At 42.5% G+C, this 25628-nt stretch overlaps 1 protein-coding gene across 1 annotated transcript in view; it reads left to right on the top strand.

The window, feature by feature from the left end:
• FBXO32 (F-box protein 32) overlaps window positions 1-25628 on the top strand; it is a 43970-nt gene that overhangs the window by 3366 nt on the left and 14976 nt on the right. The window contains exons 2-5 of the mRNA XM_073632217.1: window positions 9731-9840; window positions 10595-10644; window positions 12819-12911; window positions 21344-21437. Of these exons, the coding sequence (XP_073488318.1) occupies window positions 9731-9840; window positions 10595-10644; window positions 12819-12911; window positions 21344-21437 (347 nt within the window). The remainder of the gene's footprint in view (window positions 1-9730; window positions 9841-10594; window positions 10645-12818; window positions 12912-21343; window positions 21438-25628) is intronic.

The following is a 25628-nucleotide window of genomic DNA, read 5'->3' as shown; positions in this document are numbered from 1 at the left end:
GATTTGGTTGTGTAACCATAAAATGTCCATCCACAAGGGGATTAGAAGCAAAATCCAGCAGGAGCTCCAGAGTATAAAAGAGAAGAGCGGCGCCTCTAAGTGTAGTAATATGGTTACATTTAATGAAGGTCCAACATTTAGTAACTCACATGGTTGATGATTAAAAGAGGCACATCTAAGTATGCAGACATCCAGGGTAAAGTCCACATAGACCATCCTCCGCACCACCAGCTCCTCACCGCTGTCAGTCTGGAATCGTGACGGGGAAGACTACCCTGCAGTAGAGCGATCTGAAAGCGAGGCTTGAAGCGCTCGTGGAGCGCAGCGTGGAAGGGATGGCGACGATGGCGGTGTGAAGGATGGTCTATGTCAGGGATTTGCAATTAGCGGACCTCCAGCTGTTGCAGAACTACAACTTCCATGAGGCATAGCAAAACTCAGACAGCCACAAGCATGACACCCAGAGGCAGAGGCATGATGGGACTTGTAGTTTTGCATCAGCTGGAGGTCCCCTAATTGCATATCCCTGGTCTATGTGGACAGCTTTACCCCGGATGCCTGCATACTTAGATGTGCCTCTTTTAATCATCAACCATGCGAGTTGCTAAATGTTGTACCTTCATTAAATGTAACCATATTACTACACTTAGAGGCGCCTCTCTTCTCTTTTATACTCAGTTGTGATATGGCGATACTTGTATATCAAGTCATCGCTTGTATATCAAGTCAAAATGTATTTAAAAATTTTGCTTGTCTTGCAAAACACTTTTTTAAACCAAGTTACTCTCAAACCAAGGTTTTACTGTTTATGCCACTGTAGGCCCATCCACAGGCAGAGCGGGGGGGCCGTGATGCAGCACTTTCCCGGTCATGAGATCTTATAAACACAGGCCCGGCTCATGGAGCTTTCTAGACATCCAGTTCCCTGCTGCCTGTGTGTGATCTGAGCTGGCTTGGAACGGCGTGTTTTTTTTTGTTTCTCTTATGGTAGGCATGTGACTCGCAGTGCCGCATTGCCTCCGGCAGATGGCGCCGTGCTCGGCCCTGGCAGGGGGCCCGGATTATGGCGGGGATCAGAACAGATCTGGATGACATTGCCCAGAATCTCTTGGCAGCTGTTACTGCACTGTGTACTTGGGATTGTAGAAGAGCTGTGTGTGTGTATTGATGGTACACCGGGCTTTAAAGGGGATCCGTCCCTGATCTAAGAATGCGCTGATGCGTAGCGGTTTGAGGATTTGATAAAAATGACGCATTACCGCTGAACTTTACTTTTATAGCGCAGGTGATGTATTATGATAGCCAGGAATAAATACACTTGTAGGTGGAAACTTGTTTTAGTTAGCCACTAAGGATACATTCACAGGCCTATGAAGGTGCGACGGTGCATGTGCGTTTTGGTCCATGATGTTTAGGGCAGCCCTTTCATTTCAGTGGGCTGCCCTATGCATGAAAATCAAACAAAAGAAGTGCAAGAACCTTTTTTTTTTAATTTTTTTATTTTTTTTTATTTGCAGCACACAAAACCGTGTGGTACTTACCATGTGTTACCATACGTTTTGGTTCATGTATTCTCACTAGGAGGCAGGAGCAGCCTGTGTCTTAGCAATAAAGGACACTAGAAGGCAATAGCCATCTGCATCCTAACAACAGAAGGATGGTGGGAGGCAATACTTGCCTATATCCTAGCAGTGAAGAAGTCTATGGGGGCATAGCAGCCTGTGTCCTAGCAACAGATGGATGTAGGGTGGCAGGAGCAACTTGTTTCCTAGCAACAGAAGGATGTAGGTTGGCAGGAGCAACTTGTGTCCTAGCAACAGAAGGATGTAGGTTGGCAGGAGCAACTTGTGTCCTAGCAACAGAAGGATGTAGGGTGGCAGGAGCAACTTGTGTCCTAGCAACAGAAAGATGCTAGAAGGCAACAGCTATCTGCATACTAGCAAAAGAAGGATGCTAGGAGGCAATACTTGCCTGTGTTCTAGCCATGAAGAACACTAGAAGGCATTGGCAGCCTGTGTCCTAGCAACAGAAGAATGCGATACAGCAGGAGCGGCCTGTGTCCTAGCAATGAAGGAGGCAATAACTACATGCACTATATGCATCAGAAGGACCCTAGAAGGCAATGGTTGCCTGTTTCCTAACCCCTGCATCCTAGCAACGGAAGGCCACTAGGCAGCTTACTTCTATCAATGGTGTGTAATCAGCAGCACAGACGCTGATGACTTCATGTTGTCACCCTGGTGGCCAATAGACACCATGTACGCATTGGGGCTTATTTACTAAAGCTGTGCAAAATCAGGCCCACTGAGATTAGAAGCTGATTGGCTACCCTACAACAGCTACACCAGTTTGAGTGCACCAGCTTTAGTACATTTACCCCATTGCTTTATTACGAGGTCTCTTGCTGCCAGTAAGTTCTGTAGGGTTCATGCACATAGCTACTTCAATAGGCTTCCCTATGCGTGCACGTCCCCCAATAGAAGCTCCTGCTCCTTTTTTAGGTGACAAGCTTAGCTCGTTTTTTAAACGCACGTTTTGCCGCTCGATTCTGTAGCATGCTAGTCGCAGCCTGACGAAGGGGTCCTGCGTGACTCCGAAACGTTGCACCTTTCTTGTGTCGTGATCATGCAATAAATCACCCGTTTGGACGTCACTTTGTGCCGATTCTTGGTGTGTTGGCCAATATCTACGTAGTCACAGCAGAATCACATCGCATTTTGGGTGCCATAAGAATTTTAGTGGCCATGGGACAGTTGTACCTCACACAACCCGTCTTAGTTTAGGCCCAGACAGAGGTGAATTGAATTCTTGTGGTTTGTGTGATTCTAGAAAACAAGACGTTATTTATAGACTCGTGTCTGGAAGTAGAACGCAGACCTAAAGCTCTCCATTGTGAGGCCTGCGCCTCCAGTGTGTTACCAGAGGCCTACTGACGGCCTGTTGTGATAAGCAATGCATTCACCAGACAGAAGTTTCCATCTGCCTAAAATAGTCCAGAACATTCATAGAACGAGCGCCGGTTTACTGTCAGCGTGCTTTTGTGTTTAGGGAGAATGTAAAGTACAATCAGCTTTTCAGTGACGAATCGGGGCCTCCAAATAAAAAGATACTAAAAGGATAAAAAGGTACCATATGAATAAATGGAGATCTGACATTGGTTTTTTTTTTTTTTTTATGTTAAAGCAAACCTTCCCCCCCCCCCCCCCCCCTTTCAATAAGGCCTCAGTCACACCGGATCTACAGAAGCGTACAGCCATGGAGGGCTGTTTTGACCTGCATGGGGATGCACGGGTGATCAGTGCATCCCCTTGCAGGCAGTCCCTTTTTTTGATAGGGATTGGATGTACAGATGCTGTTTTAGAATCTGACATCCAAGCGGGTTCAGGTGTTTGCATTGCCCCCGAACACAGACAATGTGCATTCAGATCTGTGCACCTGCACGCATGTCAAATTTGACATGCGGCTGTGTCCATGCAGCCATTGCATCTGCATCCACTTCTATGGGCTGCCAGCATGCAGCTCATGGTGGATGCGGACAAAAAAAGGAGCTCTTGCATGCAGGATGGGTGCCAGTGCGCATGTCGATAAGCCATAAAGCAGGATATTTGAAACGCAGGAAAAGGTGATCTGGGAGACATAAATGTTTTTATCCTTTCCAGATCACTTCCCCTGCGTTTTACCAATAACTCCATTGGGAGATGTCCTCTACACTCCTCCTGTACTGATAAGCCCATTGGGGGATTTCCCCTTTTACTCCTGTGCCAGTGAACCCATTAGGAGATGTCTCCTTGTCTCCTGTACTGATAAAGCCATTGGGAGATTTCCCCTTTCCTTCTGTGCCAATGACCTCATTGGGAGATTTCCCCTTTCCTTCTGTGTGGATGACCCCATTAGGAGATTTCCCCTTTTACTCCTGTGCAGATGACCCCATTAGGAGATGTTTCCTTTGCTCCTGTACTAATAAACCCATTAGGAGATTTCCCCTTTACTTCTGTGCTGATGACCGCATTGGGAGATTTCACCTTTATTCCTGTGTCAATCACCGCATTGGGAGATTTCCTGTTGCAATGACCCCCCTGAGAGATTTCCCCTTTACTACTTTACTGATAACCTCATTGGAAGATTCCTCCTTTAGTAATGACCCCATTGGGAGATTTCCCCTTTACTCCTGTGCTGATGACCCCATTGGGAGATTTCCCCTTTACTCCTGTGTCGATGACCCCATTGGGAGATCCCCCTTTTTATTCCTGTGATGGTGACCCCTTTGGGAGATTTCCCCTTTACTCCTGTGCCGATGACCCCATTGAGAGATTTCCCCTTTACTCCTGTTTCGATGACCCCATTGGGAGATCCCCCTTTTTATTCCTGTGTCGATGACCCCATTGGGAGATCCCCCTTTTTATTCCTGTGGCGATGACCCCATTGGGAGATTTCCCCTTTACTCCTGTGCCGGTGACCCCATTGGGAGATTTCCCCTTTACTCCTGTGCCGGTGACCCCATTGGGAGATTTCCCCTTTATTCCTGTGCCGATGACCCCATTGAGAGATTTCCCCTTTACTCCTGTGCCGATGACCCCATTGAGAGATTTCCCCTTTATTCCTGTGCCGATGACTCCATTGGGAGATTTCCCCTTTACTCCTGTGTCGATGAGCCCATTGGGAGATCCCCCTTTTTATTCCTGTGCCGATGACTCCATTGAGAGATTTCCCCTTTACTCCTGTGCCGATGACCCCATTGAGAGATTTCCCCTTTATTCCTGTGCCGATGACCCCATTGAGAGATTTCCCCTTTACTCCTGTGCCGATGACCCCATTGAGAGATTTCCCCTTTATTCCTGTGCCGATGACCCCATTGAGAGATTTCCCCTTTATTCCTGTGCCGATGACTCCATTGGGAGATTTCCCCTTTACTCCTGTGTCGATGAGCCCATTGGGAGATCCCCCTTTTTATTCCTGTGTCGATGACCCCATTGGGAGATCCCCCTTTTTATTCCTGTGCCGATGACCCCATTGGGAGATTTCCCCTTTACTCCTGTGTGCCGGTGACCCCATTGGGTGATTTCCTGGTGCAATGACCTGATTGGAAGATTTCCCCTTTAGTCCTGTACTGATGACCCCATTGGGGGAATTCCCCTTCACTCCTGTGTCCATGATCCCATTGGATTTCCCCTTTACTGCTGTGCTGATAAAACTGCAGCTCAGTTGCCTGCCCCCCCCCCCTATATAAATGAAGTTGTACACTTGAATTTCTCCTGACAAGGTTCAGTCCTGTGCTAGGAAATGGTAACTGAAATGGTATTGATGACTGTGGAGCCAATAAAGAGTTCTTTGTAATGAGACCTTGGCGTCCCTAATGAATTCTTTCCAGTGTTCTCTTCATTCTCTCCATTCCCCGCACATTGACCCGGCCAAGTCGATGAACCTGTGCCGTCACTGATACCTGGAATTGTCAGGCGCTTTATGTTTGCTGTGTGACTCACCTGTGCTAATTATCCATTATGTCACCACTATTGGCCCCGTGACCCCCCGGGGGGGTACAAACTATCTCACTGCCCGGGATGGGAGCCAGCCACTGGTGCCACGATAAAATGAAGACCCATCACACAAGGTGCATTATGTGAAGCCCTTTCAGTCAGCTGGCAGTGACACTGCTGCCAGTATGCTGGATTATGTAAGCCATTGTTGAGCAATATTTTACATAACAGAGAAACCATTCATAAGCCTGATCCCGGATCCAGAACATGATCCTTGTAGGGCTGCTATTATCTTCTCTCTCTGACCTGATATATAGAATATATTTATATTAGCTATGACTAGGGATGGGGTTTGCAGCAATGCAGGGTGTGCCACAAGCTGTGGCTGAGCAGGCAAACTAAATGATCTGCTCACCCGACCACTAAACCCCCCAAAACGGGCGGCTGAGCCACGGTTCTACCATCCTCCCGAACTGTAAAATAACAGCCAGATGGGGCTGTACACATGCCGAGGCTGCAATGCTTTGCTTCTCGGGTGCAGCATTTTTAACTTTCATGGTGCAGACCGCAGAGCTTGACGGGCATCACCGCTTGTCAAACTTGCCCACTGAGTTCAATTGTGAAATGCCAAAACCATGTACAAACCATGTGAATATAGTGCAGCTTTAGGCCCCCACACCTCTATAGAGAACAGCAGGCTGTGTTCATGTCTGCTTGAATGTTGCCAAAGTATACTTTAATCATTATTAATATAAAAGAATAAAGTACAAGACTGCCACCTAGGGGGCACAGAAGGATTAGGTAATTTCCGGTGCTGTGGGGGTAAATATAGCCGAGGGCCCTGTCATATCTACTCATCAAGAATGTCAACTATGCCCACGCTTTCTGTGAATGGAGGAGGGGGCAGATGTTGTACTATAGCTTCCATCAATGAAAAATAATCTATGAATGGATGAGGCAGACCTTTCATTTATCCACCCATCCTCCATTCATAGAGCATGTCTTATTTATGGAGGCCATAGTACAGCTTTAATGAAAGGAGGAGACTGATTCATTCATCCGCACCATCTTCCATTCATAGCCTCCGTTTCATTGATGGAATCAGCTTGAATTGCTCACCTCATTTCAGAAATGCCAGTTTTCTGGCTGTCTGATCTACATGTCTGTTTCAGGTCAGGGACTCGGCATGACAGCCAAGCAACTAGCATTTTTTTTTAGGATGTCAGTATCTACAATGTCTGTTTTCTACCAGCTGTAAGATTTAAAAGTCCTGACATGCAATGCGGCTTAAGTGATACATAATACAATGTGTGGACTTGTCCGCATACAGCCATATATTATTCTTGCCCTGTAATTCATTGTTATGAGTCATTCCAAGATGAGGAAACAATATATCCCGGTCCTTTCTGGAACTCAACTTCTGGCCTTTACTGATAAGGCCCCGCACACACCAGAGCATTTAAGTGCCTGGGAGGGACGGGTGAGACGTCCAGCCTCGCTGCAGGCGGCCTGTCAAAGTCCATGGAGGACTGCGGCTGGACACTGGACCAAGTACCACCATTTAGGGCTCTCTTCGCTCAGAAATGAGGTTCTGGAATATTCTTACTTTCCACCAATTCCAGAGTGGAGCTCCCAAACTAAAATTTGGAACCCGATGAGGACATGCTTGGGCCCACAACTCCTGTTCAAATATTTATTATTAATACAGATCCTTATATAGGACTGACAATTTACACAGCACTTTACATATATATTGTACATTCACATCGATCCCTGCCCTCAAGGAGCTTACAATCTAAGGTCCCTAAATCACATTCATACATACACATACTAGGGGCCAATTAGGCAGGAGCCAATTTCCTACCAGCATGTCTTTGGAGTGTGGTAGGAAAACCGAGTACCCGGAGGAAATCCACGCAGGCGCAGGCTCCTTTCACACGGGAGCTCCAATCAGGTCCGCCTGTCAGTTTTTCAGGTGGCCCTGATCGGACGCTCCATGCACCTCTATGGAGTGGCGGATGTCAGCGGTGACATGTCCGCTGGCATCCGCCGCAATCCGATCCGAGGGAAACCCTATTCTGCATCTGTCTGGAGAATCGGATCAGATTAGAGCTGCACGATTAATTGTTAAGAATCGAAATTGCGATCTTTTTCTCCTCCCGATCTTCAAAACAGCCTGTTCTTTTTAACAAGTGCAGAGAGTTCTCACAGCTGGGGAAAAAAAAAAATCCAGTCGAATAAGTAGAAACAAAGTATCTTTTCGTTCTTTTATCAAAGGAAAGAACTCCAGCGGGTAAATGAAGGAAGTTTAACCATTTAAAGACCAAACCTTTTCTGACATTTGTTGATTACAAGTAAAAAATCATTATTTTCTGCTAAAAAATTACTTGGAACACCCAAACATGATAGATATAGATATAGATATAGATATATATATAGATATATATATCTATATATAGATATATATATATCTATATCTATCTCTATTTTAGCAGAGACCCTATAGAATAAAATGGTGGTTGTTGCAATATTTTATGTCACACCGTATTTGCGCAGCGGTCTTTCAAATGCTATTTTGATTTTTTTATTTTTTTTTAAATACACTTTACTGTTTAGTTTTGTGTTTTGTTTTTTTTTTTTTTAATTCATTAAAGTTAGCCCAATTTTTTTGTATAATATGAAAGATGTTACACTGCGAGAATCGTGATCTTTATTCTAAGCAAAAAAATCGTGATTCTCATTTTAGCCAAAATCGTGCCGCTCTAGATCAGATGAAAACTGACAGGCGGTCCATTTTCATCCGATCTCCATAGAGGAGAGCCGGGCTCTGACAAGTCTGTCTCTGCACAGTGAGCGGACACGGACCTGTCATCCGCCTGCACAGTGGGGATCAGCGGATCAATGCCTGCTGAGCAAAGCGGAGTCCATACACGGGCAAGCTTCATACACGGGCAAGCTCCATACACGGACAAGCTCGTGTGAAAGGACCCACAGGGAGAACATGCAAACTTCAGGCAGGTAGTGCCATGGTTGGGATTTGAACCAATGACCCTAGTCCATTATGGGATGGCTGCTTTCCTTTGTGCTCCCACAATTTTTGGTTATCACAAAACAACGTGGTTCCAATGTAAAACTGGAAATTGAGAAAAGGATGCAAATTATAAAATGCAGCATAATTACAATGACAAAGGCCCCTGCACCATTCCACAGGGGTTTACCATTAAGGCCAGAGATCTGTGTTTTACTCGTAAGAGCCTGCGTATGCACAGTTCATACAGCACTGCAAACATGCCAGTCACATGGTTTGCATCCTGCTAGCCTTGCTGCCATCCATGGCACGGGCAAAAGCAAGGAGGCTGCAAAAGGCATTGTAGTTCCACCATACCTCCCAACATTCTGAGATGGGAATGAAGGACACCTATCAGCAAAAGTGTGCAGGCATAGGGCACACCCCTTGCCACGCCCCCTTAAAGGAGAATTGTACAAAAAAAATGAGATTGGTTAAACCCACAAGTGCTTTTTTACCACTACTATTCCTTTTTATATTGGCTTTTGGAATTTACAAATGCAGCAATTTAGAATTTGGATGAAAGGTTTAGCACTGGGAAACACTTTTTGAAAGGTAAAAAATGCATTTTATATACAACTATATAGATCAGACCAAAATGCGGGACAAATGAGGAGGAATGAGAGACAGAGGGACATTGCTCCAAATCAGGGACAGTCCCTCGAAATCAGGGACAGTTGGGAGCTATGGTTCCACAAAGAGATGGTTTGAGTTGCTTCTGGTACCGGATTATATGCCGCCTGTTCATTCTGAGTTTTGTGCACTTTAACAAAAAGCAATACAATGTGGTAAAAAGACAAACCATAACCCCTTTTAAAAAAAATAAATAAAAAGTTTGGGTCTTCTGTTTTAATATTTACATTTTGTATTTTCTTTTGACTGCTTCTGTTTTCTGTCATTGCCATTATGGAGAAATACAATTGGAAGATGACAGCTCAGAATGAATTAGTTGTTATAGAGCAATACAGAGTTTATTTGAGGCATGTTTAAAATGTATAGGCATTTCATTTCCACCCTTGGCCATAAAACTGCCCCCCCCCCGATCTGCCCATACCAGAATGAATCCATAACCATGGGTCGTGGGCCTTAAAATGATCAGACTGATTCTACTAGAAATAGTGTCCTGTGTCACCTATCCATATACATCCTGAATATTTTATAACCACTTCTTGTTTTGTATCCTTTCCAGCTACTTCAATGTGGAAAACAACAAAGAGAATCTCTTCCACAATCTGAATTATGACATTGCTGCTAAGAAGAGAAAGAAGGATCTTATTAATAACAACACAAAGACACAATGTAAGACAGTGTTTGCTTGTGTGTGAATTATATGTGCGCATGCGTGTGCATGTTTTATGAATTTAGTTATTAATAGTTTTACTCTCCAGGCAAGCAGCCAAATACAAAGCAAAGCTCCAGTTCACGGTCCTTTGGACTTTAGTGGGGTCAGTGTTTGTCTAGCCTGGGAACCTGCATTAAGATTTTAAAATATTCGTACCTGCCTGATGGTCTGTGCAGCTTATTAATATACAGTGGAACCTTGGTTAACGAGTAACGCGGTTAATGAGCGTTTTGAAAGACTAGCAACTTTTTTTTTTTAAATTCTGACTCGGTTTGCGAGTGTTGTCTCGCAAAACGAGCAGAATTCAAGCTAATGGGGTGTGCAGTACCACATTTGGCCAGAGGTGCGGGGGCGCCGGTGACACTCGGAATGGTTCGGAACCGTTCGGAAATACTCCATTCCCGAGTGTTTCCGAGGCTTTCCGAGTTCAGCCAAGCTGTCCCCGAGTATTTCCGAGGCTCTTTGGCGCCCCCCCACTTCTGGCCACGTGCGGTATTGCATGCAATAGAAGTCAATGTGGAACGAATTATCTTCGTTTCCATTGACTTCTATGGAGAAACTCGCTTTGATATGCAAGTGTTTTGGATTACAAGCATTCTCCTGGAACGGATTATGCTCGTAATCCAAGGTTCCACTGTATATCTGAAATTACATTTACTGATTATTCTTCTTATGTTCTCTATAATTATTTTTTTAACATTGTCTGAACAGATTTCTACAAAGAAAAGTGGATCTACGTGCACAAAGGAAGCACCAAGGAGGTAAGGAGAATCTTCCTTTTTTTGTTCAATTTACATTCAGTATATGTAAAATTATACTTTTCACACTTTTTTATATTTAGTTTTAATTCTTTTCCTAACAAGATTTATAGAGAATAGAATTTTCAAACATATAGTACAAAAAGTAAAATATGTCAAGCATATTGTTAAACAATCAATCTGCTGCGACAAACCGTTGTATAAATGTACCATGTACAAACAGCTAGCCTGTCTAGGGGCTATCAGTGCCCATCATCAAGGAAGGCTGCAAGCATAGGCATGTGCCGGATGTGCCTGGGCACACCCTAATCACCCCATGCGCATTAGCATTATCCAGGGGTGGCAACAGGTGGGTGGTTGGAGGAGCTAGTCGCCAGTGTAAATGCCCCCATTACATTAAAAGACTAGGTTCAACTTTAGGAACACGTTACACCTGTATTTAGGGTGTAATATAATATGCTCCCAATCAATTGTCTCCCACCACCAGAGCCTCCTCCCTGTGAGAGCAGGTGAAATAGGCTGGCCACACCTATGGCTGCAAATATCAAGCAAATGGACTTCAAATAATTGGGTTAAACCCAAACCAGTAAGTAATAAAGGAGGTATTTGAAAGACAGAAGAGAAAAAAAGGGGGGGTATCCAAGGGGGGAGGAAAGGGTATTCTGGAATAAACATAAAATGTATTTGGTTAAGTTAGGAGGGTTGGTTGGGGGAAAAAAATCCAAATAGGAAGTTTTATACAATGGCCAATGAAACCCCTCCTAACTAGGGCTAAATCTGTAAGGGATGAAGGGCGTTGGTGACACTTTAGGTTAATAGATATCAATGTAACAGGAAGGAGAAGATGAAGGGCGGAGGACATGTTGAAGGTAGAGAGGGAAGATATGTAGTGTGTAGCGAGATCTCTCTGGTGGGGGGGTCGGGGGTTGTTCAGATCTACCTTACTTTTTTAGAAGAATGTTGCGTATGGGGCCAATGGATCACTCGCCCATTTGGTGGGTAGACCTGGGGGTTGATCAGGCTTTTGTATTGATCAGTGGTGCAATAGTAAAACCAGTTGGCCCAAGTGGATGTGAATTTGGATAGGGAATCGTTTGTCAAGTTAAAGAGTTCTTCCATATCTGCAATTTTTTGGAGACATGTGAGCCACTCTGAAAGTGATTGAGTGTGAGCCGTGTTCCAGTGAATTGGTATACACAGTTTTGCTGCATTCACCATGTGCATGGCGAGCAATTTGTTATTTTGTGGGGGAGAGATGTGTGGTGAAGGAGAAACTGCGCCGGTGAGTAGTCCAAGGTGTATGTCGTAACTTGTGAGATTACAAAGTGTAGTTCTGTCCAGAAGGGTTGAATTTGAGGACATGTCCACCAGATATGCATCTTGATGGCATCTCCAGCATAGTTTGGGTAGGACCGGATTAATTTTGTGTAGAAGAGAAGGAGTCTGGTACCATCTTGATAACGTTTTATGCTATTTGTTTAACTTTTGGGTACCGAGAGCCCTTTTTTTTTTTTTTTTTTTTTTTTTTTTTTCTACTGGGGGCTTAGCAGGGGTTGCCCCCCTGTTTCTCTCCATTCACTTAGGAATGCATATATAATAATAATTTGCAGAGCTATTTATCCTGCAAAACTGCATTCGTTGTATGTGAATGCCATCGAAAGTAATAGGCTATTTTCTGTCCAGTTTGTATGTTCTTGATTTATAAGAGGAACCTCAATCAGGGACGTGTGGCCATTAGATGGGCTAAAGAAATAAAAACTTGTTTACTATGATCGGCATCTCTATCTAGTGGGCGTAATGCGGGATTTTCCTGATTCAAACTATTCTTATGAATGAAGAACATCAGACCTAGAGAGAAAATAGTCTAGTAACTTTAAATGTTGCCAGCATTCACACAGAACGAATGGCTCTGCAAATTTTTTTATAAATATACCCCTTAATGTTGATCATAGGACCCATAAAACATAAATTGTATTGTATGGGTCCTATGATCAAATATGAAGAGAGGAGTTTTTGTTACAAAGCCATCAATCAGGATTTTTCTTTTATTGCCCCTTTATAAACCTGTCTGGTGAAAAAGCATATCTTTCTACCCCTCATGCACATTTGATCCTAGGCCTGCTGTGTCTTCTGAGGATTTTCCAGTGGGGTCATTGTTTTTTGTTTTTTTCTTCCAGCGCCATGGCTATTGCACTCTTGGAGAGGCTTTCAACAGATTAGATTTCTCCACTGCTATCTTGGACACGCAGAAATTCAACTATGTTGTGAGGGTGAGTAGACAAAGCACTTTATTTCCTCCAAGTCTGTTTCTTTTCCATTAGAAATATATAGATTTTATTTTCCCCAACACCTCTCATACTATGTGCTTTATTTTGGCTGCATATGTGTTCCGACATAAAATGCTGGATATTTGCTTTGCAAACTCATGAGGTTGATGTCTGAAAATTGGAGCAAAGAAAAAAAAAGAATTTTGGAAATTCTTTTATCATTAACTTTTTTTATTAAAGATTATAGAAAAGAAGTACAAACACTGTGTATATAATTTCAGAAGGTACAATGCAAGCACATAGTATTACACACATGTGAACAAGATGAAGCTGAGACACAGCATATAAACGATTCAGAATTAAAGAAAAACACCAACATATATCTCCTTCAGCATCAATGTAAAAGGAATAAACTTGACTCAATTACATAGTGTGCTGGCATTTAGGGTTCAGTAAAAACTGAGAAATTCTATTACAAGGTTTTAACAGAACATGAAAAATTTCTAATGCTGTCCTTCCTTATTTCTTTTTCCTTTCTTCCTTGTTTTCACTTTGTTTTCCTGTATTCCTAATTCTTCTCAGTTTTCCTTTCCTTTTCATTTTCTCACCTTCTTCCTTTTCTCTCTTTTTTTTACTTCTTTTTCTCCCCCCCCCCCTTTCCTTTTCTTTTCCTTATCCATTCCCCGTTTCCTTTTATTTTCCTTGTCCTTTTTACCTGTTCTTTCTCTTTCCTTTCCTTTTTCCCTTCACCTTTCCCCTCCCCCCTCCTCTCCTTCTTCATTTTTCTTTCCTCTGCTTCATTTAACTTTTCTCTCCTCTCCTTCGTTTTTCTTTCCTCTCCTCTCCTTCTTCGTTTTTCTTTTCTCTCCTCTCCTTCTTCGTTTTTCTTTTCTCTCCTCTCCTTCTTCGTTTTTCTTTTCTCTCCTCTCCTTCTTCGTTTTTCTTTTCTCTCCTCTCCTTCTTCGTTTTTCTTTTCTCTCCTCTCCTTCTTCGTTTTTCTTTTCTCTCCTCTCCTTCTTCGTTTTTCTTTTCTCTCCTCTCCTTCTTCGTTTTTCTTTTCTCTCCTCTCCTTCTTCGTTTTTCTTTTCTCTCCTCTCCTTCTTCGTTTTTCTTTTCTCTCCTCTCCTTCATTTTTTTTTCTTTTCTTTCTTTCTTTTTCATTTTCTCCTCTCCCTACTTTGTCTCCTTTTTTTTTTTTTTTTTTTTTTCTCTTATTCCAACCTTTAATATTGTATAGGAAAAATGTCAGTATTTGTAACGGTTTAGCATTCGTCCAACATAGAACAAAAAAAATCCCTCCTTACTAAATTCAAGCCCAAAATATGTTGTTTCTCTGTGCGCTGTATTTGGGGAGAAATGTGTTTTTCAGTACCGTGTTGTTGTGTCCATACTGGTAGTTTAGGTGGTGTGTGTGACATGGTGGCTGCCAGGACCTGTTCATTTAGGACAGACAAAGTTTTCTGGCTAGAGAATGCTTCTTAGTAATAATATTTACTTTGGATTTGGCAGGCCTGATTCAAATATAATTGACTCGATGCCAGGATGGCAGTGTCTGTGTATTGTCATAAGTTTGTATTTCCTTCAATGCCAGAATACCATCAGCAGGTCGGCTCATACACCATCTAGATAACAACAAGGTGCCCCATGTACACATTATTCAGTCTGGGCTGCCTTGGTAGTCACTTCATACCTTCTTCAATGAAAGAGCATGTCATACGACAGAACAATACTTTCCATAGAACCCTTTTTCATATATTTTGTCCTTTAAAAATGTGTTCCAGTCAGAGAACCATCCACACAGTTGAAAGCTGAGAGCTGACAATCTATTTGTAATTCTGTTTAGCCAGTCTTGTTATCCAGGCAACACTGCCACAAAGCAAAGCCAACATAGTAAGACCAAAATTGGGCTCCTACAACTCTCAGTTTCCTGCGTTATTGCCCTGCCTCCAGCTTGCTTATTGGAGTAAGTGGACTGGTCCTCCTTGAGCTTTCACCTACCTCTAAACCTGCCAAAGCATCACCCCATCTAGCCCCATGTACCTGAAACATGTTAGTATGTTAGCACTGCACAAGACACATGACTAGAGGAAGCCACTTTCTGCCTAATGTTTGTGTTACATTCACGTTTATGTTACATCTACGTGAACGTGGATGTAACTGTCTGGCTTATAGGCATTATAGGAAATTATTATAAGGATGCTCTTCTGGTAATTGTACTAGCAGTGGCTCAAGTACAAGTATTTTTTTTTAATGCTTACATACCTGGGCTACAATCTGGCAAGCAGTACAAGAATTAGTGGGACCTCCTGTGACCAGGACAGAAAGGCCCAGACATAACAAAAAAGTTATCCTAAGTTGTACCTGCTCCGTTCTGCTAAAATGTGTTTTGTCTGTTTTCCTGCTTGAAAAAATCCCCATCACCTCTTGTCCTGATGGGAAGTAAGGAGAAATTTTCCCAAGTATGCTAATCCATAGAATCCAGTACACTCCTCTTCAGTCACAGGTGCTATTAGGGAGGAGTGACGTGCTGACGTCACCGCGTTTGTGCCAGTCCCGGACCACGGGCTGTATTTTAAGCCGGCCAGCTTGTGTTTTTTACCTGCGAGTTTTACATTCTACTGATGTAAGTGCAACATCTTTTTTTTTTTACCTTAATAAACCTTAAGATTTTACACTATGGAGGCTTTATCTTTTCTTGGAACCCCTCTGTGATCGAGTCCATTGGGCTGTGGAGGCTTAAGAGCGAGATCTCCCTGGATGATTAAAGGCTCTGGCTGGGTATATAGCCACAACCACAAGTGTCTTAGACCTCCCTTAATAGGAGGTCTTAGGTGCTGGTTTTACACTATGGAGGCTTTATTTTTTCTTGGAACCCCTCTGTGATCGAGTCCATTGGGCTGTGGAGGCTTAAGAGCGAGATCTCCCTGGATTATTAAAGGCCCCCCTGGGCATATAGACACAAGTGTCTTAGACCTCCCATAATAAGAGATCTTAGGAGCTGGTAAGCAGCCATTTTATGAGGTGGAGGTGTTTCTCTGAACTGTCACGATTTTTTGGTGAAATTACCCACGATTAAGGGATCCTTCGGATATTACGTCACTTTATGGACTTTCTTGCTTTTATGCATATAGACTTTCTTCATCAATTATTAACATTTTTATTTTAGCGCAGTTTATTTTTGATTCATTGCTATGGTGAACCATCCATAGATGGTCCATTAAAAAATGTCCAAAAAAGCGAACTGTCCCTGAGAAAAAGAGAATTCAAAAATACTTTGTCACAGTCCCCTCCCAAACCATAAAGGTATTTTCAATATATTTCCTCCACAAGTGTACAAAGCTATGGAAGGGTTCAGAAGGATAAGATCCAATTAAAAAAATGGCAGAGAGAGGGACGGCAGAGCTGCCCACAACAGTACCACTGATCTGCCTAAAGATCTTATTCTCAAGACAAGAGATTGCTTTAACCAGCCTAAAGTGGCATTCAACCCAGAAGAAAACATCTATTACATTGCAGCTTACCAATTCTTAGATTTAATTGCTGCAATCATTTTCATTTTTAGGCTTCTTTCCTTTATTTTCACTTTTTCAACAGATAATCTCTATAGCAGATTTATCAAGATATGGGGATGAGACAAACCATTTTTTACTGACAGGGGTGCTTACAATGATCCGCTTTTATTTATGTGAAATCTTTATGCCAAAAGAAAAAAACTGTTTGCTGTAACTGATTATAAGGTTTTAGCTGGATTTCAGCTTCAATTTGTTCATGTATTTAAATCTGCTCATACTTCTAACATTACCACCCCCCCCCCCCAGACTGACAATGCTGTTGTCCAAATGTGCCCCCTATGCTCCTTATACAGGAAGTGTGTTACTGGCTAGATCAACAGGTGGAAACAGAGAAAAAAAAGCCAAAAAATAAAAATAATGCAGCCAACACATTTAATGACTGGTAAGATGAAATTATATTTTTAATTTTGGGTTTAATACTTCTTTGATCCTGTATTTCAACCTATAATTAAATTGTATCCAAAAACCAAGTACAAAAATGTAATCCGTTGTAGCTTATCAGTCCTTAGATGTGGTGGCTGCATTGGTTTTATTTTTTCAGGCTATTTCTTTTCTTTTTGACCTGGTGATTCTGCCAATAACACACTTCCTGCCCTGGGGTGACAGCCTCTACATCTAATGATTTTGGATTTTTGGTTTTGGGTTTATTACAGCTTTAAGACCCTCCAACAGAAATCTGCCTGGGTGACCTTGAGCTGGGTCTGAGACCCAAAATGATTCAACAGCCACAAGTCCACTTGAATTTTAAAAACTTTTATATGGCTGTCGTTATTTCTGGAGGAAGGGGTCCTTAGTGGCCCCAAAAATAAACCTTTTTGTATTCTAGAATTGTACTGGTGACATTTTTTTGCTTATTTGGATTTCCCCAGCATGGCCGTAAAAACAGACTCCAACCCTTCCCCACTCAAATGAATGTTTTGGCTGGAGTTGCACTTTAAGTCAGTTGGATCTCACACGTGTAGATAAACTTTTAAGGCCATAAGGTCCCGGCTCAATTGCAGACTCTTCTGAGCTCAGCTGATGACTGCCTGCCATCCATGCTGACTTGGGAGAACATCTGGTATATTTGGATCCTCACAATCCACCATGATGCGTTCTGTTGGCAGAACAATATTAGATGATGATTCAAAGTTCAGCTCATCAATACCCTACAATGTGCGAGAATGTGAGAAATATTTACATCATTAACCTATAGGCCAAAACAAATCCATCAACCTGTCAACATTTTTCTACAAGACATTTAAAACATTTTATGCCTGATCCAAAATCCAATCCAAACCTGGACATGTTGTTTGTGTTGAAGCAAGGTGTCATTTTTCTGGTGTAGTAATTGTCTTTTGAGATCTATTTATTTATGTAACAAGGGTTCAATTTTATGAGTTAGCTCTACTCTCAATTGCAAGAGTCCCCAAGCTTTTCAGTACAAGGACCACATTGTAAATCTTACAAATAGGCCAAAAAAAAACTGTTTTGTAAATTAATAAATCAGATTTAAATGAATAAGTTATACTTTTTGTTAATGTGCTTTATAACAACGTAAAAAAAACTTCTATGAAATAAAGCAAAGAAATTACAAATAGGCCCCCCTTACATCACTCTCCCATCAGAGCTCCCTTACTTCAGGGTCCCCGTCAAAGTCCACCTTACATTGGCATCTCCCTTACTTCAGAGTTCCCATCAATGTAAGGTGGACTTTGATGGGAACTCTGAAATAAGGGAGACTCCAATGTAAGGTGGACATCAGAGACCTCATCAAAGGCCACCTTACATTGGAGTCTCCCTTACTTCAGAGTTCCCATCAAAGTCCACCTTACATTGCCGTCTCCCTTACGTCAGAGTTCCCATCAAAGTCCACCTTATACTGGAGTCTGCCTTATGTTAGAGACCCCATCAAAGTCCACCTTACATCGAAGTCTCCCTTTACATAAGAGTCCCTATCAAAATTTGCAAAGATTTTAAACAAACTTTTCTCATGTTCTCATTATGGGGTATTGTTTGTAGAATTTTGAGGAAAATAATGAATTTAATCCATTTTGAAATAAGGCTGTAACATAACAAAATGTGGAAAAAGTGAAGCGCTGTGAATACTTTCTGGATGCACTGTAAAACAGCCCCCCTTTTTTTTCGCAATAAAGTTTATTGTATAGAAAAGGAAAAGGGGTATAAGGTACATAGAGAGTGGGTATTGCAAATACCCAAAATGTAAAAATTTTTAACATGGAACAGCCCCCTTTTTTAAATTTTTTTTTTCTTTATATTTAACTGATTGCCTAGACATCAGCTTTAATATTTGCATATAAAGTTTGTAATTGCAAATATACATAGGGGGCAACTTTATTCAGTCATTACATAATCAGGTTCTGCTTCCTCCTTTAGTAGTGGTACAAGAGAGGAGGTCTGGACCAGTCCTAATAAGGTTTGTTGGGCTGGTAGCAATGAGTGGAGATACTTCACCATACCGACATTGATGGGAGCAGGACCCACCTTCAGTAATGCACACTGGGCATTATATTGGTACCTGCTCCCCATTCAGGTCTGGGATCACCGCACCATGCACAGGGAAGTCTTCAAGCTCTAAGTTCTTGTGCCAAGAGCTGCAAAGCAAGCTGTTCATATATATTTAGAGCAGTCATTTTTATCTGGCATTACACAGATACATTGCACTCTGCTGTGTCAAAGGATTATCCAGCAGTTGTGTTTTGCTTTCTGCGGCTCAGTCGCATTGACCAGCTGCTGATAACATGGTAAAAAAAGCCTGGCTGGAATGTCATTGGTTGGTGTGAGTGGAGGAATACTGCGGGGAATAGGTGACTAACAGCTTACACATTCCCAATGAATAACAGGAATACAATCTTTTGTCTGGAATACAGAAATATATGCACAAACCTAAACTATTTTGAAAGTCAAAACTTTTTAATTTTTTGGGGGAATAAGTAGAGAATGATTAAAGAGGAAAGTCATCATGGTGCGTTTTTTTTTTTTTTTTTTTTACATTTTTTTTAATTGTAGCGGCCGAGTTTTAAAAATCGGGTACTAACCAGTCCATAGATTCCAACGCTGTCTTCCTGCATCTGATACTGCGGGCCCCTGGCGCGCCATCTTGGATTTGGAAACTGGCTGTGACTCCCTGATAAATGAAAGTGGGCACCCCATTGCATATGTTTGAGATCACCTGGTGCGGGGAGGCTGGTCCTGCAGCCTCCTGGGAGGTGTGACGTGTCCCAGAAGGCTGCGGGTGGGGAGTTGGCAGGATAAATGGCGTCATCACTGGCTAAGCGAGGATTGAGGAAGTGGGAATCAGTAGTCCCCCCTCCCCACCAAAGAAGTGCAACTCAGTTACAAGTGGGGATAGGGAGAGAATTAGGCCTAATTCACACCTATGCAGTTTGCATAAACCAGGTGCTTTTTGCAATACACGTTTTTGATACATTGAAGTCTATGGAACGAAAAACCAGAAAAGTCCCTGGCCCTTGCCATAAAATGCACAGGTGTGAATGCGACCCATCAGAAAATTAAAGTTAAATGGACTGTAGTGTGTTTCTGCAAAACTGAAAACCCACTAAAAGCGCACTGGTGTGAACCAGGCCTTAGTCAGTTTTTTCCTCCATGTCCCATTGACTCAGTTTGCACAAATCCAATCAAAAGTGAGTCTAAATTGATTGGAAGAGAAGTTGTGGCTTTTTTTTTTTTTTTTTTTTTTTGCGATTTGATCATTTAGGTTAAGGCTGGGTTCACACCTATGCGAATTGGATGCGGGTTTCCCCCCCGAATCCAGTTCGCATAGCAGGAGATTGTGACTGACTCTCTATGGAGCTGGTTCACACATCTCCGCAGCGGCTCCGGTGCGATTTGCACAGGAGTCCTGTGCGTCTTTTGGTCCGTTTTCAGGTCCAAATTCAGCCAAACATTTGGGCTGAAATCGGACCTGAAACTGTGAATGGAGACGCACCGGACTCCTGCTGTGAGCCGCTGCATGTTATAGTGTGAACCCAGCCTCCATCTTATATCAATCATCAAAATGAAGTATGTGTTCCCACCATTAGTCACCTCCCTGCCCTCAGCGTGTAACTGGTGCAGCAGTAGTCTGATGGAGTTATCCCTCTGCTTTCTGCTCCTGTCAGCCTGTTACTTCTCAGCATATGACTGGCCCCTAATATTGCCCCTCCCTCTTCAAGTCTGAGTTTTACTGTAAAGAGGATTACATGAGTCTGATACCAAGCTAGGGACACTATTTGCATTTGAAAATATTACTTTAATGTAGAATGCATGAATTTATGTTCCAGGAGTTCCCTTTTAAGCCCAGTAGGTAGTTGGCAGCTTGGTGAACCCAATTGAACCCAGCAGTTCCACCTGTTGAGTGCGTTCCTCTGCTGTGTAGACCTGCTGGCACATGCAGTGGAAGTTGATCGGGGACTGAATCATGATTCTCTGGTACAAGTGACAAGTCACATGTCGCTGAGCTGGATGACGGACGACCACAAGTGTCTGACACCTGATGACGGGGCTGCTGGCTGGAAAGTGAAGTTTACATTCTCGAATACAAGTTCTTTTCCATGTGACACCACCATTGTGCCAGCAACCCACTCCACTCAGGGCTATTCAATGTCAAAGCTGTTGATGATTTGGAAAATTGAAATATATTGAAATCCTCCATATTAAATAAAATGATATTGCATTACAAACACTACACTATTGCACTGTAATATATTTACATGAAGGGCAACTTTTTTTAATATTATACAAGCGTGTCCCCCTTTTTTTGACAATTTTTTTTCTCTGATTTGTAATCTGTACTTATTGAGGATCTTTTTGAAAAAGTCCATAGATTTGACCAAACTGACATTCCTATTTTTTACTTCGCAGCTGCTAGAACTGATAGCGAAGTCCCAGCTGACCTCGCTGAGTGGCATTGCCCAGAAGAACTACATGAATATACTGGAGAAGGTGGTTCAGAAAGGTAAGAGCACAGCTTTTTGTTCAGGGGTGGACATCATGCATGTACAGCCTGTGCTAATCTTTAGGTGCCCAAAACCAAAAGAGGGACTCAAAAGGACAAGAGGATGCTACATGGAGACCAAGGGGATCGGGGTAAAGTTAGAGCTCCTCTCCACTGTTGGCCATTGGTGCTCCTCCGCAGGGTAGCCATGACCCAATAAGGCTACATACACATGGGCAAATTGGCTCATTCACTTCATATCCTGGCATTTTTGAGCACTTGGAAGCCACAGGCTGAAATATGTGTTGGGTGGACACGTTCCTAAGCAGTACTCATATTTAGGGCCATATGTGTTCAGAGACGCAAGTCCTGAACGCAGGAATTCTGAACCTGAATATGTATGGCCCAAAACTCTGGTACCGCTCTGTACAGCATTCAACCACCGTGTAATTTAGTCTTTCATAGATGTTGAGGCTGCTGGGGCTGGACACTATAACTGCATCTCCCTGGTATTCCAAAATGTCTGGATATGGTGCTGATGGGTCAAACCACCAGTGTATCAGGGTTGACAAACGTCCATAAATTTATGGACAGTTTGTAAAAAACCAGCCGATTTACAAACTGTCCGTAAATGTCTGGTGCAGACAGCAGCTTTGGAACTGCGTATGCAGTGGGCGTGAACTCGGGTGGGCTCAGACAGGGTGGTGGACACGTAGTGACGTCATGGCACCACATAGCACCTTTTATGAGCAGTGGGAGCTGGGACTCGACAACGGAAGTGCCACTGGCTACTAGGACTGGTGAGGGTAAGGGTGCTAAACGTGAACCTGTGCTTTGTCCATGCTGCACACTCTGGGACACATTAGAGATGTAGAATTCAGCAGGTGGGACCACAGTGCAGAGCCGGACATCCAACACAACTGCAATTGTCAAATGCTTGAGGTCAGCGCCGGGACAAGGTAATCCAGTTCCCAGGGCAAAAATGCCAAACTGTGTCCCCCTCCCCCCTTCGGTTAAGGTTCAGATCAGAGTGCATCATCCCTGCAATAAACCGTTGCACCCAGGGTAGCTGTCTCTCCTGCCCACCTCTTGTCCTGGCCCTGCTGGAGGTTCTGTGTGTGTATAGTTAGTCTGGTTGAAAAAAGACACAAGTCTGTCTAGTTCAGCCAATAGCTCTGCAAGAGAATACAAGAGCCATTGGTATTCTTAAATCTTGGTGTACTTCTGTGTTCTAGATCTGTGCAGTAATCAAGTGTGAGACTTTACCACTGTGCAGGAGCTTCCTCTAATAAAGACCGCTCACTGCTGCTCTCTCCTTGTGCAGGATGACTGGTCTTGTCTCCGCCCCCTCCTGTAGTTCTTTGCAGGCAATTTGTAGTGGGTGGAGCCTGCTAGGCTCCTTCCACAGCTCTGCTCACAGCAGAGGCTGCATATAGTACAGCAATTATGTCACTTTTATAAGGTAATATCTGCATTTGCAATGTAATTTGGTGCACACAACATGAATTTATATCCTTTGTGGTTTGAGAACTATATTCTGCTGAGTTTGTGCCCAGAATTTAGCGTTAATTATAATTACTCTGAAATTTATTTTAAAAAGGCCGTGATGGGGAAATCACTCGAGTAAGAACAAAGAAAACCAAAAAAGAGAGGGACTCTAACTGTTCCTCCCCCACTATCCAAAATTAAATTAAGAGTTTTGGCTGCAGTAATAAAAGCATAAAAAATTGTTTACCCTTTTAGGGTGAATATGGAGTAAAATCTCAGTTTCCTACTATATTGGATGATGAAAATGCGTAGCATATAGCCAGCTTTACCCTCAGGGGCCCCTGGATTGGAATCCAGGGGCCCGAATCAGGAGAAATAAATATTTGCCTTGGAAAGCCTCAGCATAAACAGTCACCTTAAATGTTAGAGATGCTGTTTTGCTTCCAGGAATAACATTAAGCTTGTTCTTCTCCTTTTTTTTTTTTTTTTTCCTTTCGAGTTGGATGAAAAAAAGGAAACCGTTTTTCCAGTATAAAAAAACGTGCACTAGAATGCAGTGATAGAGATACATATATATATATATATATATATATATATATATATATATATATATATATATATATATATATATATATATATATATATATATATATATATATATATATATATATATATATAATATATATATATATATATATAATATATTTACTAGCTGAATTTGATTTTGCTTCTTTTTACCCACTTTACAATAGAGCTCAGACTGGGAGAGGAATGGGCAGAGGTAGGAGCCAATCTGCTGTGCTGCATACTAGGGTTGTTGAATTTAATTCTAGAATTGATGTATCACGATTCAGCCATCCGCGATTTGGCATCGATGCTACGACCGGCATAATCGATTTTCAGATGATGTCATTCATGCGCCGCACTGTGCCCTGACTCTCTCCGAACTGAGCCGTGGGCGTTAGCTGTGCCCTCTTTTCCCGCCTCCCGCTGATGTCGTCCCCAGCCGCCCGCCGAGTGTCCCTGACTCCTGGTCCCCAGATAGACATCCTTGGCTCACTGTTACACAGGCTGCTACGGTAGACCCGAGCCAGCGTCCTGCGCTTGTTCTCCGTCCTCCTCACAACAGGCTGCTGCAGGCAGCGGGAGACCAGTGCACACTCTGTCATCATCAGATACTTAAATTAGATACTGACAGTATATATCTGATGCACCATTATGTGCAAATTTGCCAAATTATGACCGTAATAAAATAATAAAGTGACCATGCCATTTCATTAATTATGGTTTATATATGTCTTATTGTCTTAGTGATTGCTTCACATCACAACTTAATTGATAACTTTTTTGTATTTATGGTTTTGCTCATCACTGCCCCACACATGCATGGCTTTATGCAGCCCTGCCATGCATTGCATGTGTGGGGCAGTGATGAGCAAAACCATAAATCATACAAAAAAAGGTATCAATGAAATTGTTATGTGAATAAATCAATAAGACATACATAAACCATAATTAATGAAATGGCATACATTGTCATTTGGGGGGCTGTTATGGGGACATTGTCCGCAGTCTCTGACCATCTCTTGTATCATGTCTGCAGTCACTGACCGTCTCTGACCATCTCCTGTATCATGTCTGCAGTCTCTGACCATCTCCTGTATCATGTCTGCAGTCTCTGACCATCTCCTTTAGTATGTCTGCAGTCTCTGACCATCTCCTCCTATATTTTGGGTGGAGCCTGGAGCTCCTCTTTAAGTTGTCTGCTGTGTTTAGACTTTGCTACATGCAGAGAGTGTTGTTGTGTTTTTTTTTGTTTTGGTTTTTTTTTGTTGTTTTTTTAAGAACAGATAAAATAAAAAAAAAATTGAGTTCTTCTGAATTTTTGAATTTTTTTGATGAAAACCATGGGCAGTAATCTTGATGCATTGCGGAATCTAATCAAATCGTTGACATGATAATCGTAATCGAATTGTGAGACCAGTGAAGATGTGCATCTTTGCTGCATATACACATGCAGAAAAGTGACTTGCAGGAGGGGAAAGCAGAGTGACAGAAGTTGGCTGCTGCTTCTTTAATGCCAAATCTCAGCTTCTGGGCAGGAAGGTGACCAAGAATTGTTGCTTAAAGTATAACTAAAGGCAAAACTTTTTTTAAGTTTTGGATAGAGTGGAGAGGGATTAGAAAACCTGTCAGTTTTTTATTGCTGTCTGTATCCCCATTAGGGAGATTCATCTTCTCTTTTACTTGACCAGTAAATTAAATCCTGGTTACTTCTACAGCATGGGTAAGTATTTCATGCCCTTCTGCGTTTGCCTTTTTAAAAAAAATAAATAAAAAAGATGGATGAGTAAGTTGGACAATAAGTTGACCAAGTTATGTAGCTATAAAGGTGGAATATGTTCCCGACACACTAATGAACCGAGGAAGCCTCTTAGATGAGTGGAGAATCATCTCTAACATTACAGAACAAGTCCAAGTACATGTGACTAACTACTACTAGCTATGGTTCTGTCCTGCATGGACAAAGTACGGGTTCACTTTAAGGGACGAAGTTAGGCGGGAGAGTGCTTTACTGACTACAGTTCTGCCTTAAAGCAGAACTAAACCTTCCTATCTTTTTCAGCCAAGGAAGCTGCCATCTTGGCCTCTGTTTGATCTTTAACTGCCATTGTGCTGCACATGTGATCAGACATGACACCAGCCACTGGATGGTTTGACAGT

This window comes from Aquarana catesbeiana, linkage group LG05 (assembly GCF_042186555.1).
Source record: "Aquarana catesbeiana isolate 2022-GZ linkage group LG05, ASM4218655v1, whole genome shotgun sequence".
NCBI classification, from domain to species: domain Eukaryota; kingdom Metazoa; phylum Chordata; class Amphibia; order Anura; family Ranidae; genus Aquarana; species Aquarana catesbeiana.
The sequence above is the reverse complement of the archived record's forward strand: the minus strand, read 5'-3'. Positions and strand labels throughout refer to the sequence as shown.